General features: G+C 51.6%; 1 protein-coding gene across 1 annotated transcript; it reads left to right on the top strand.

The window, feature by feature from the left end:
* The first annotated feature begins 12,276 nt into the window (after window positions 1-12,276).
* On the top strand, window positions 12,277-13,426 carry LOC123159939 (uncharacterized). Its single transcript, XM_044577745.1, has one exon. The coding sequence runs from the start codon at window positions 12,415-12,417 to the stop codon at window positions 13,165-13,167; it is 753 nt and encodes a 250-aa protein (XP_044433680.1). The 5' UTR covers window positions 12,277-12,414; the 3' UTR covers window positions 13,168-13,426.
* Window positions 13,427-14,278: the final 852 nt, after the last annotated feature.

Raw genomic sequence — 14,278 nt, 5'->3', positions numbered from 1 at the left:
ATTGTGAATATACTTTCCGAGACAAATCTAAACATATGATGTACAAGTTGTCAATCCAAATATTTGAAACAATATTTATAGTCAGAATTTAAAAGTTTGAATAAAGATATGTCCAAGGCCACATGTATTTTTGATATGGAGGAAATACATCTATAATTACGTTACTTTGATTTTGGTGATGTAGTATGTCCAGGAAAATTAAATTAAAGTAGATTTTTTGTTCAGTTTAGCCATGCAAGTGAACTACTGGTTCTTCCGCATTAAGGATGACAATGATATGAAAATGGTGGGGCGATGGTGCAGCAATGACGGGAAGTGATGCAGTGGCGTCTTCAACTTGTACATTCTCGTGAGTACTGCATCGACATGAGAGGGCTCTTGCGCGTCTCCGAGTGAGAACCCATGATCTACCCTTCTAGTTAGTTCAGCAGTGTTGATGTCATCATGTCGTTTTTCCATGTTGAAATGTTAGCTTGAAGTTCCTCTTTGGCAGTTATAGGCATACATCCAACGTTTTGGTTGAATCCGACAACATTGACATATGAGTGGTGATTTCATTTTGAAGACGTTCTCTTGGAGAGGCATGCTCTTTGTTGGGTCTTATGTTGCTCTGTCTATGGATTATGGTCCATGACAATAAGTTTGTGGTAGGTTGGAGAACGCGACATAGGCCCAAAGTAGATGACAATCATTTTCTTAACATTTTCTGAGCAGATTTATTTGGTGGATGCTTGGAACTATTTTTAGTAATACTCTCTCTCTCTCTCTCTCACTCTCTCTCTCTCTCTCTCTGTGTGTGTGTGTGTGTGTGTGTGTGTCCGAGTTGCATACATACATGAACATCAAAATGTCATGAAGGGATGAGTTTTGCACATAATATGTCCCACCTTAATCAGGTAGTTTTGTGATACACAAACTTCTTAAATTTGAATGTATGCTCTACATGGATGTTATATATATACCATAGTATGGACACGTACTTATCCATGGCTTAGTATTCTTTTTCTGATAAATGATGCTTTTTTATTATTCCTAATGTTGCAACGGTACAAACACGACGAGTATACACCCGACATCCGCATGGCTAGGATGCACACCATCATTAAAGAAAAAGAGAAGGGCCCATATAGGTAATGGCGAGGTGGACGACGCACTGTAGGAAGACATCGACAACTACCACCGCCATTGAAAAAATTCAGAGTACAAGAAGGTTTGTCAAGGTGACTTCAGCAAGGAAACATTGCATGAACGTCGCCATCTCCATATACAGACACATACAAGTCAGAAAAGGATGGCAATTTTACCCATGGACATGGGTACCCGACCTTAATAGGTTGGCGGTACCTTTCTGTACCTATGGGTAGTGCCCAAACCCTACCAGACTAGTCATGGGTAGGGCATGGGTACAATTATCTACCCATGGGTATTGCCCAAACCCAACCCGATGATCTTATATGTGGGTCACATGTGCCATAAAGCTAAGCCATCGAGTCTTTGTATATAAGGTATGAAGCACTAGAGATCCATACCAAAGTCCACACTCATCCTCTACCCGCACTCCCCCAGCAATACCCACACCATCCTACTCATAATCACCATTTCCCCGACCCTAGAAACCTCTCGGTGGCGCCAATGGACCTAGTAACTACGCCACCGACCGCATTGATATGTTAATATGCCTGATGGGTATCCACCTGGCATCGATACCCGTCGGTATGAGCACATGCATGAATTTTTTTCCCGATAGGTAGGATTCTATGCCCACGAGAAACACGAGTATGGGTATGGAATTACTGTACTCGCACCATACCCTACACATTTCCATCCTTAGGTCATAAGTATCATGGGTTTTCATACAGAAGAGAAAAGTCTGAGAAAACTCCGTACAATACCTTTAATAAGGGAGAGTAAGCCGCGACTTCCACGTATGTGATGATCAGAGCTCGGAGTTTTCACCACGGACATCAAGACCTGGTACTCAAAATGCACCACCATATAATAAGTCCCCTGTTTTGCCAACACCAACTTGCTAGAGAAGAAGTCTTGCCACAATGCCCGAATCTTCATCAAAATCGCAGATCGGGATGAACTCCACACATGAAGAATTTTCTAGCACGCCAGACCTGCAAACACAGACCACCTCGAGCGTGCTAACACATGTGATGATGAGGGGCACACCCCTGACCATTAGGGTACACTACGAATACCCACTGGAGATGATCCATTGCAAGAACATGAGGCCTAGGGGGCAGCATTCCATATGAAGCCGGAAAACTAAGCCGCAGGCACCACCACCGGCTCCATCGGTCGCTCCACTGTATGTACATGCCAATGAGTGACCACTAGAATGATGTTAGCATGCAAAGCAAAATGTCAAAAACATGCAACCCCTCCTCCCAAGTCAGATCAGCCGATGCAAATGCCGCAAGGGGCCGCCATCAGCGAATCAAGTCGTCTAGATCTGGCTATCTAGTGCCCAAATGAGACACAACATGATCACACACTAACTGCAGCGTGCCACCAAAAGGCCACGAGCGGACTAGAACTGCACATCAGCCAACCGTTGTCGCATCGAGTGTCCCCAGCTGGACCATGCAGCTACACCACTGTAATAGTAGGAGCATAGTGATCGACCCCATCCAAGGATTGACTTGTCCTGGTGGTTTCCCCGCTAGAACCCTACTTGTATGTGGCACAACCTTTTCATGTCAGCTCATGCCATCATTCCCTCCATGCACGAAAGCATCGTCATGCCACACCAAACGTGGCCACCCAAAATGGGCCACCATCGTCCGAAAGATGTCCGACATCTCTCCGCCGAGCGGGCTTTTGCCCATTGCCATCCTTAGGCGAATGTGAGGGGAGAACAGGAGGAGGGGCTGCAGTAACAGCTAGTGTTTTCCATCTAAGCGATAGAAGTGCGAGTGTTGGTTCCTGTGAATATTGACCTCATTGGTGGGTTAGTTGCTTCCATGCAATGCTGCCGAGTGTGTCCGCCGTGAGCACCGTGCCATAACAGAATTAGCCATGACACTCGTCGGCATGTCTTTAGTTGCTCCATTCTTGCGTGAGGAATTAGCTAAAATGGCACTGCAATATCCGTGAAACGAAGACCACCTAGCTCTCAAGAAGTTGGCAATCACAACATTGCATGATCATCAATGGTGACAACAACGAGAGAAGTGAATCCTGTGTAGTAACTAAATATGTGACTTCATTAATTTATTTCTCTCAACATGCAAACATGGCATCTCAGTAGACATGCCACCTCAACATGCAAATATATATGCATGGGAAAAGGTTGAGTTATTTCCATTCTATTATCCTATGGTTGTGCAATAAATATTTTAAAACTACACAATAATAATCAAATACTTCAAATTATATGCATTTTTCAGTTTTCATAGTATTAATCAAAATATCCGTGTCCCATACAACCAAATCTCATCGAATATATTGCAACCAATTTTCGCGACAACGGGTGGGATATCATCTAAGTACTGAAGATCATGACCCCGCCACACAGTTAGACCGCTGGATGTATTGTTAGAGATCTGCGGCACTAGTTTATGTAGGTTGTTTACTCGTACATCTTTTTCTTTGTAAATCTATATGGCTCCAATGTCAAATGGTGAAACTAACATGTCAGGAAGTGATCATACAACTTCGTTTTTTAGTATAATCTACTACCTAGTTATTTTATTTATTTATTTTAGTATATTCTACTACCTAGTTGTGACTTAGCGACATGTTTTATCCTATTTTATAAATTAAATCGGCTTACATTAGAGAAAGAGAACATTAGGTACAACAAGATAAGACAACAACTCAACTCACAAGCGCATAAACACCCTGAACAAAGGAGGAAATACTACCATGGCACTAGCCCCAAAATTCTCACATAAACCGCAACCAAACTTGTCATCATTGCTCCAACATACCTCTCGGCAATGATGGACAACATTGAGAAACTCAGCCTCCGAAATATATGCAAAGATCTCTAAAGAACTGAACCATGTTTAATTGCCGTTGCGGTAGGCCGTCGTGTATGACAGAAATTGGAAGTCTTCCCAAGAATATCGGCAGGGACGTCACCCTAATCAAGACATGCAGTCCGCAAGCATATTACCATAGCATGCCGACAACCATGTCCGTGAAGACTCGGAAGAAGGGGTTATTGAGGAAAATGAAGACCATAGAGATGCACAGACTAGTTGAGTACTGTAAATCTCACCGTGATGTATTGATCTGCCTCAAGGGCTATAAGTACAGGTTTACAAGAGAGAGACTACGCAGAGTCCGGTGAGAGTACAACAGCATGGCTGGGTTATCCCTTGCATGCAGGACGTGCAAGTGCACGTAAGGCGCACGGAGTGCGCGTGTAGTTAGACGCCGAGCTATCCGGTCGTGGGAAGTTAGCCGGGAGCAGTAGCATGCGTGGGCATATTCCAACACCCCCCCCCCCCCCCCCCCCCGCAGCCGAAACTTGGGGCTCCCCGACGTTGAGGTTGGACCGGAAGTCGTTGAAGACGCTTGTCGGCAGACCCTTAGTGAATATGTCAGCAAACTGTGAGCTCGTGGGTACGTGAAGCACCCGTATCTCGCCAAGCGCGACACGCTCACGCACAAAGTGAAGATCGATCTCGATGTGCTTTGTGCGTTGGTGCTGCACCGGGTTGCTCGACATGTACATGGCGCTGATGTTGTCGCAGTAGACCACCGTGGCGCGCGTGGGGGGTTGGTGAAGCTCGCCAAGAAGCTGGCGTAGCCAGACCGCCTCGGCGACGGCGTTGGCGACCGCCCTGTACTCCGCCTCGGCGCTGGATCGGGAAACGGTAGTCTGTCGCTTGGACGACCACGTGAGTAGGTTGCCCCCGAGGAAGACGCAGAAGCCCGAGGTGGACTTGCGCGTGTCGGGGCAGCCAGCCCAGTCAGCATCGGAGTAGGCAACAAGCTCCGTGGAGGCGTCTCGATGGATCCGAAGACCAAGGTGTGTCGTCCCACGCAGATACCGAAGGATGCGCTTCACGAGCTGGAAGTGGCAATCTCGCGGTGCATGCATGAAGAGACAACACTGCTGAACGGCGTAGGAGAGGTCGGGGCGAGTCAGCGTGATGTACTGGAGCGCCCCAGCCAAGCTGCGGTACAACGACGGGTCGTGGAAGAGCGGTCCGGAGTCGGTGGAGAGCTTGGCGAGCGTGTCGACGGGCGTGGAGATGGGCTTGCAGTTCAGCATCCCGGCGCGGTCGAGGATCTCCAACGCGTACTGTTCCTGAGAGAGAAACAGTCCACGTGCGGTCGTGGTGACGTTGATGCCGAGGAAGTGATGCAGGGCGCCAAGGTCCGTCATCGAGAACTCACGATGGAGCGCCCGGATGACGGAGTCGAGGACGGTGGCGGAGCTGGCGGTGAGCATGATGTCGTCCACGTAGAGCAGCAGGTAGGCGAGATGATCGCCTCGCCGAAGGATGAAGAGGGACGTGTCCGACCGAGACGCATGGAAGCCAAGCGTCCGTAAGTAGGTGGTGAAGCGCGAGAACCACGCCCGCGGCGCCTGCTTGAGACCGTAAAGAGAACGGTTCAGCCGGCACACGTGAGAGGGCGAGGTAGCGTCGACGAAGCCGGACGGTTGCGTGCTGTAGACCGTCTCCGCGAGGTGCCCGTGGAGGAAGGTGTTCTTGACATCCAGCTGATGGATCGGCCAAGACCGCCCGACAGCGATGCTCAACACGGTACGAATAGTAGCCGGCTTCACCACCGGGCTGAAGGTCTCGCCGTAGTCGACACCGGCCTGCTGCGTGAAGCCGCGGAGAACCCACCGCGCCTTGTACCGGGAAAGAGAACCGTCGGGGTTGAACTTGTGCCGGAATATCCACTTCCCGGTGACCACGTTAGCACCTGCAGGACGAGACACTAAACACCAAGTGTTATTCTACATCAGTGCATCATACTCCTCGCGCATCGCGTTGAGCCAGTTTGGGTCCTTGAGTGCTACCCGATAAGAAGACGGGATAGGGCTGATGGAGGGAGGCGGCGTGTGAGCGGAGGCAAGTACTTTAGGTTGGGCAAAGCCGGTCTTGCCGCGCGTCCGCATGGCGTGCATGTTCTGAGGGGGTTGGATGGCTACGGCGCGAGGAGGGAGAGACGTGGGATTGGGCGGGTTGGGCTGTGACGAGGCATGCATGGGCGGTGGCAAGGCATGCATGGGTGGTGGCCCGTGCTCGCGGCGCGCGGGAGCTGCATGCGCGGATGGCTGGGGCGAGGGAGGCGGAACGACCCGGCTGGAGTCGGGCGTGGCATGCGCGAGAGGGGGAGATAACGCGGGCGGACTGGAGGGGCTGGCGGGCGATCCGAGGTGTGGAGATTCCACAGCGGATCGGTACGAGGTAGGCAGGGTGCGCCGCTCGGGGAGGATCTCCAGTCCGGGAGTTGTTGTGGCTGCTGGTTCGGTAGTTTCAGCGCTGGGGGGAGGAAAGTAGGGGAACTGAGTCTCATCGAACGTAATGTGACGGGAGATGATAACCTTGCGAGATTGCAGGTCGAGGCATCTATAGCCTTTGTGTTCCAGAGGGTATCCTAAGAAGACACAACGTGAGGATCATGGAGCAAGTTTGTGCGGGCTTGTGGCGATAGAATTGGGGAAACAAAGGCAGCCAAACACGCGCATGTGATCATAGGTTGGGTGGTGACCTAAGAGACGAAAGTATGGTGTGTGAGACGCAATGGTGGTAGAGGGACGCCGGTTGATGATGTAGGTGGCAGTGTGTAAAGCCTCAACCCATAATTGGGGAGGCAGGTTTGCGTGAAGAAGGAGGACGCGCAAGACGTCGTTCGTGGTGCGTAGGTGGTGTTCGGCCTTGCCGTTTTGAGCGGACGTGTATGGGCAGGAGAGGCGGAAGGAAGCACCGTAGCGGGAGAAGAGGTCACGGAGGGAGGTAGTGAGAAATTCGCCCCCGTTGTCGCATTGCATGCACTTGATGGATACATGAAACTAGGTACGAACATACGCATGAAAACGATGTATAGTGTCCGCGGTGTCGGATTTGTGGCGCAAGGGGAACGTCCAAGAAAAGTGAGAGAAGTCATCAAGAATCACTAAGTAATATTGAAAACCAGTAAAGCTACACACAGGTGATGTCCAAATGTCGCAATGGATTAATTCAAATGGGGCAGTAGTAAAAGAGTTTGAACTAGAAAAGGGCAACCGTGGTTGCTTGCCTATTTGGCACGACGGGCATACATGAGTTTTTGGCGTGCCATTATTAGTACATGCAGGAAGGAAATCACGAGCTAAAATGGAAGTGGTTTTATTGCTGGGGTGGCCAAGGCGTTCATGCCACACATCGCCGGCGACGGAGAGCGCTGCTTGGACCGTGGAGTTGGTGAAGAAGGGGTAAAGCTCGCCGTGGCTATTGGACCTCATGATGATCCGTCGAGTTGCTAGGTCCTTTACGGTGAAACCAAAGGGGTCAAATTCAATACTGCAAGAATTATCTATAGTAAAACGACGAACGGAGATCAAGTTTTTGATGATGGTAGGAGATATGAGGACATCATTAAGGGAGAACGAAGAGAGGGAGGTAGAGCCGACAACGGTGACCGGGAGACGAGAACCGTCGCCAACTACGATACCGCGAGAGTGATGCCATGATGGAGAACATAACTTAGTGAGTAGGTCGGTCTTACCAGCCACGTGCGAAGTCGCCCCGGTGTCGAGGAACCACTCCTGGCCGCCGCCCGCCTGCTGCTGCTGCATGGAGAGGTTCTGCAGGGCGGCGTAGAGGTGGTTGTACTGCTCCCAGGTGGGGGCGCTGCCGGGTTGAGGCGGGGCGACGTGGAAGGCCTGCTGCGGCGGCGGAGGCCTGGGCCCAAGAACACCAGCCGCGTTGGGGGCGGCCCAGCCTGCGCGCGCACCGGAGGGCGCGGGAATCAGGGCCCCGTAGGGGGCGAAGTAGCCGGCCGTCGGTGCAGCAGGGGGTGGAGCAGCGCCGCGCCCTGACGAGCCGTTGCCAGACGCGCCGCCCCACGGCCGCGGCCGCGCCACGCCCACGCCCGCCCTTGTCGCTGGTGGGCGAGGCGACGGGGCTCTTGCCCTTGTCGTTGCTGCCGTTGCCGCGGTCTGGCGCGGACCCGCGGTCGCCGAGGTGCCCGATGGAGAGAGCGGTCGGAGAAGACTCGAGGCGGCCGTCGATGCGGGAGCGTTCGTTGGCGGAGATCTCCTCCAGGAGGAGGCGCGAGCGTGCTTGGACGAATGTCGGGAAGGGCTCCTGCATGGGAAGCAGAGTCGCCATGACCTGGAAGCGCCGGTTGAGCCCCCGGATGAGCTGCAGGGTGAGGCTCTGGTCGGAGACGCGTTCGCCGACGTCGCCGAGGGCATCGGCGAGCCCCTTGAGCCGGCGCGAGTATTCGGCGATGGAGAGATCGCCCTGCACGGTGTTGCGGAATTTTGCACCGAGGATGATCGCCCGGCCGGGCTGGTTGTCGCGGAACAGCAGGTGCAGCTGCGTCTAGACGTCGTAGGCCGTGCTCGTGGGCGACACGACCACCTCTTGGAGTTCCTCCGAGATCACGCCGTACATCCACAAGACGATCGTGAGATCATCATTGCGCCAAACAGCGCTCTCATGGAGGGGCTCGGCGGCGTCGTCGAGGTGGTGCTGGACGTCATACTTGCAACAAATGAAATAAAAGAGCTGACGCCACTTGGAATACGAACCAGATTCGAGCTCGAGCTTCAACGAGAAGTAGTGCGCGATCGAGGGAGGCAGCCCGGTCGAGGAGGAGGGCCCGGCGTCGCCGCCGAGACGAGGGATCATGGGGCCGCCACCACCTCCTAGACGAAGAGGAGGGACTGGCGTGCTGCCCGCAGTGCGCAGAATGGTCGCGGCCGGCGTCGTGGTTGGCGCAGCAGGCGCGGCAGGGCGCACGGGGCTGGCCTGAGAGGAGGAAGGGCCAGCCGGTGCGGGAGCGTTGAGGGGCTCCTTGCCGCGGGCAGCGGCCGGCGCGACGCGGGCGACGGGGGTGGCGGCGAGCGGACGGCGAGGGGAGGTCGGGGAGTCGAGGTCGGCCGAGCGAGAGCGTCGGAGGAGGCGATCCATAGCGGAAGCAGAAGGATCGAGGAAGAAGTCTGATACCAAGTTGAGTACTGTAAATCTCACCGTGATGTATTGATCTGCCTCAAGGGCTATAAGTACAGGTTTACAAGAGAGAGACTACGCAGAGTCCGGTGAGAGTACAACGGCATGGCTGGGTTATCCCTTGCATGCAGGACGTGCAAGTGCGTGTAAGGGCATGTACAATGGTTCTATCTTAGCAATGACACGTAGGATAAACGATGAGGTGGAGGAGAGAGAAATCATAAGAAAAGGCTTGTCTTCTCTTATTTAAGAGAAGACAAGAGATGATCTCTTAGCACAATTTGTCTCACCATGTTTCTAGGAATAGCTAGTTATTGAAGATAAGACTTAGAGATGACTCATTGTACACACAATTTTTTGTTATTTCTAAATTACATGCAAGACTTAAGATAAGACTATCTTATCAACCATTGTACATGCCCTAAGGCGCACGGAGTGCGCGTGTAGTTAGACGCCGAGCTATCCGGTCGTGGGAAGTTAGCCGGGAGCAGTAGCATGCGTGGGCATATTCCAACAAGACTGAGAGATTGCGACAACAAAAAATAATCATCATTCACGAAGATCGACATGGAAGGAAACTCCCAAACTCCTTGGTAAGCCAACCAAACCGGTCGGCGGGAGGAGATTGAAACTGACGGGCCTTAGAAGGACTTGTATAAACTGAAGAACTTGGTATAGACTCGTTTATAGTGTTTTGTTAGAGTGTGCATTTACCCTGTTGGAAATCGAGTGCATTCAAAATAGAGTTGCTCATAGTCTAGCTAATATAGAAAGATCTGAAGCTAGCACCGCATGTTTGCTGCACCAGGTTTCAGACCGTATTACTGAGGATGTATTAGCAGACTGTAACACCATATCTGAGCAATAAAACCCATGTTCAAAAATAATGTCAAATGAGGTCCACCGGTTAAGTATATGCCAGCTAGTTCCATCTGAAGGATCAACGAGTGATCACATATGTATGTGCATACAGACACGGTTTCCTCAGTTGATTTATACTACTGTGAAACTGGAATCTTTCAATCCATCTTCTCGTCTATTGGTTTTCAGAAATCCAAACAGTACGTGTGTGATTCTTTGCGTGTAACTTATTAGAGCATCTCCAATAGCATGTGTATATTTAGATGTCTATATATTTATATAGACAATGATCTAAAAAAATTCCCTTATATACACATCTAGTTTTGCATCAGAACGTCTATATACAGGGACCATGACAGATGGGTCGTTGCTGGGGAGAGGAAGAAATCATGACTACAACTGAGTTTAGACAACGCCTTCACATTGTCCAGGCGTGGACATTGTCGAGGTCGATTTAGAGGATGTGTATATTTAGACAACCATATAGACAAGTTGTTGGACGCCTGTTTTGGGCTCACGTCGTGAAAAACGAGTATAGACATCCATATAGACAAGCTATTGAAGATGCTCTTAGCAGCTGGATACCATTACTGGACATATCGTTTAATATTACCACAGGGGCACCAATTGGCATCCCTCCGAATATGCTACTCCTGATCTACTTTTCCCACTAAAAAAGTAAAAATAAACAAACAGACAGACAAACAAACAAAAACACGAACGGAAAGTGACATTTCTGTGCTGCTTCGTCGTCATGCAGGGTGAGGTTGGTCATGTCTGGTTTTTTGACTACTTTTTAGGTCACTAATTCATGGTGGCCTTTGAATAGAGTTTGGTGAGGTTGGTCATGTCTGGTTTTTTGACTACTTTTTAGGTCACTAATTCATGGTGGCCTTTGAATAGAGTTTGCACCACATATCACCATGCTTGCAATGTGATTCACACCTATGTGCCCTAGCTGAGTAAATAGCATAAAACTACTACTTTACAGGCTAGGGTTTCAAAAAACTACCGGTTTTTAATTTTTCTCAGATAACTACCAATTGGGCGGTCGACTGTTTCAAAAACCCCAAATGACCGTTGCTTAAAATTTAAACGTGTTTATGACAGGTCGGGCCCGCACCTAAACGAACCGTCTGTTTGACCGTCAGGTTGACCGTTAAGTTACAAGTGGGGCCCACATGTCAGTGTCTCTATCTCATATGTCCTCACTTTTTACAAAATAGCCCCTATAAACATTTCTGAAAAAGCAATCGGGTCCTGCTATTTCTCTGAAAAAGTAATCAAGGAGCTGCTCCTCTCCTCGCGGTCGGCGTCCACCTCTGCGCCCGGAGACATCCTGCGAGCCTCCATCGCCGGCGCCCGCCCTCGCCACCTACTGCCACACCACCGCACGCCTCTGCCTCTCCTCGCCTCCACCTCGTGCGTCCCGCCTCCGCACCCGAGCTCGCGCAGCTGCTGCTCGCGGCCATGGACGCTGCTGCGTGCGGCCCTCCGCTGCGAGGCCCGGTGAGCTCTCCCGCCGGCCGTCTCCGCGCCCGAGCTCGCGCAGCTGCTGCTCGCGGCCATGGCCGCCACCGCGTGCGCCCTCCACTGCCAGGCCTGGCGAGCTCTGCCGCCGGCCGTCTCCGCGTCGAGCTCGCGCAACTGCTGCTCGTGGCCATGGCCGCCACCGCTTGAGCTCTCCGCTGCCAGGCCCGGTGAGCTATGCCGCCGGCCATCCCCCAGCCTCCGTCTCTCCAGCCACTGCTCGGGGCGGTGGCTTGCACACAAGCCCCCCATGGCGCGCGCGACGGCCGCGGGCGGAGCCCCATGGCGCGCGGCGACGGACACGGGCAGAGCCATTTGGAGGCTGATTCCAGGGACCCGATTGCTTTTTAAAAATGTTTGTAAGGACTAATCCGTAAAAAATCTATGGATGAGGCGCTGACATGTGGCCCCCACAAGTCAGTTAACAGTCAAACAAACGGTCAACCAAACGGTGCTTTTACTGGCGGGCCCGACCTGTCATAAACATATTTAATTTTTTAACAAAGAGGATTTGGGGTTTTTTGAAACAGCAAACCCCTGACTTGGTAGTTATCAGCAAAAAAATAAATTTGGTAGTTTTTTGCAACCCTAATCCGTAAAGTAGTAGTTTTATGATGCTATTTACTCGCCCTAGCTCGGTGGTCGTCGTTGTTTTTGTCCAGCTAGCTACCATCATCGTCTCCGGCTGGTCTCCCTATATATATCAGCATGCATGCTTGCTCTCCACCATCAACCAAACAATCGCAACGCCTCGAGTGCACTCACAGTCACACAAAGAAAACTGCACACACACACACACACACACACACACACACACACACACACTGCAAGGTGGAGCGAGGGAGAAAGAGAGATTTGTAGTGAGATCGAGGAGCTAGGAGCGATCATGGCGTGGAGGGAGAGCTACTTGGACCTGGTGCTGATCCCCGTGGGCCTCCTCTTCCCGATCGTGTACCACATGTGGCTGTGGCGCGCGGTCCGCAGCTGCCCGCTGCGCTCCACCATCGGCATCAACGCCGCCGCACGCCGCCTCTGGGTGCTCTCCATGATGAAGGACAACGAGAAGAAGGCGGTGCTGGTGGTGCAGTCGCTGCGGAACGTGATCATGGGCTCCACGCTGGTGGCCACCACGTCCGTCCTCTTCTGCACCGGCGTGGCCGCCGTGCTCAGCAGCACCTACGCCGTCAAGAAGCCGATCAGCGACGCCGTCTTCGGCGCGCACGGCGAGTACATGATGGCGCTCAAGTACGTGGCCCTCCTCACCGCCTTCCTCCTGTCCTTCCTCTGCCACACCCTCGCCATCTGCACCTTCAACCAGGCCACCTTCCTCGTCAACGCCCTCTCCCACCTCTTCGCCCTCCCCAACGGCGGCCGCCACCTGCCGGTCAACAAGGAGTACGTCCTCGAGGTCCTGGACAGGGGGTTCCTGCTCAACTTCGTCGGGAACAGGCTCTTCTTCGGCGGCGTTCCGTTTCTGCTGTGGATTTTCGGGCCGGTGCTGGCGTGCCTCTGCTCCATGGTCATGATCCCGGTACTGTACAACATCGACATGGTGTACATCGAGAGAGGAAAGGGTGGCGAGGTCAGTGACAAAATGGAGACGACCGATGCCGACAGTGACGACGGCATGCAAGTCTGATCGACCTTTCATTCGATCGTTGGTGACACGATCGACGATATGGGCGCAGCAACAACGATCAACGGATGTTAATTAATTTCGTATTCAAAAATCCATGCGCGCGCCTTTGTTGGAACATGGGAATTGTTGTTTCATTTTCCTAAACCAATTCTGGCTAAACTTCGACAAAATTTATGTTTCCAAAGAGGCCCTGCATCTGCATGCATGTGAGACAAGTCATCAGACAGGAAATATATATGCCATTCAATTGTTGGTACTAGTAGTGTATGTGTGCAATGCTTCATTTTCAGCGACTATGTAGTATACTGTTCGTCATCTGTATAACGAAACTTGATGACAATTTCACATGGCATGGAGTAGTGCACGAATTTGCCACTTGGGGACAATGTCAGTGGCTCAATGCAATGTCGACGTCCATTGATCTATCCAAGATTATTTTTCGACAAGCACACAACTTTTCATCAGAGTAAAAAAAAAAAGGTAGTCTGCTACATTTTGTGTACGGGTGGACATTCACCCGAAAGCGCATTTGCAGCCCGTCCGAGGCGCAGAAATGCAGTGCATGTGCATGACCAGCAAATTGTCAAAGTGCCAAAGCGTACAAAGCGCGAGCTATATTGCTATGGCAACCAAAGATGGCCATCAGTGGGCTATCGTTTCCCTCTAATACAATTGGGTTCGTCTAGGTGCGGTGGCGGAGTTGTGAAACCGACGACGTGTGAAGTATGTCGCGGTTGCACGCGACAAAAGATGGCGGGTGAGTGTCTCGGTCTGAGTTGAGCTGCGCGCTGGTGAACCACGACGTCCGGCTGGGTGAACCATGGTGGTGATCTCGTCACGGGCATTGGTGGGTGTGGTGGGTAATGCCGGATATGTTCGCGCGCGGGCCTCGGATGAACAACGGCGAAGTCATGGCAACTTATTTCTTTTTAAACAACAACTAGCACAAATGCTCGTCTGATTGCAATGGGAGAAATTTTACATGTATTTAGAATTAGCGGCAAGTGGTAAATGTCGCTCATTTCACAAAACCTGCTCAGCGTGCTCCTACCCGTCGCTTCTTCTATCCAATTCTATAACAAACGTACTAGTAAGAAATTAGATTATTCAG

Source organism: Triticum aestivum, chromosome 7B (assembly GCF_018294505.1).
Source record: "Triticum aestivum cultivar Chinese Spring chromosome 7B, IWGSC CS RefSeq v2.1, whole genome shotgun sequence".
Taxonomy (NCBI): domain Eukaryota; kingdom Viridiplantae; phylum Streptophyta; class Magnoliopsida; order Poales; family Poaceae; genus Triticum; species Triticum aestivum.
The sequence above is the reverse complement of the archived record's forward strand: the minus strand, read 5'-3'. Positions and strand labels throughout refer to the sequence as shown.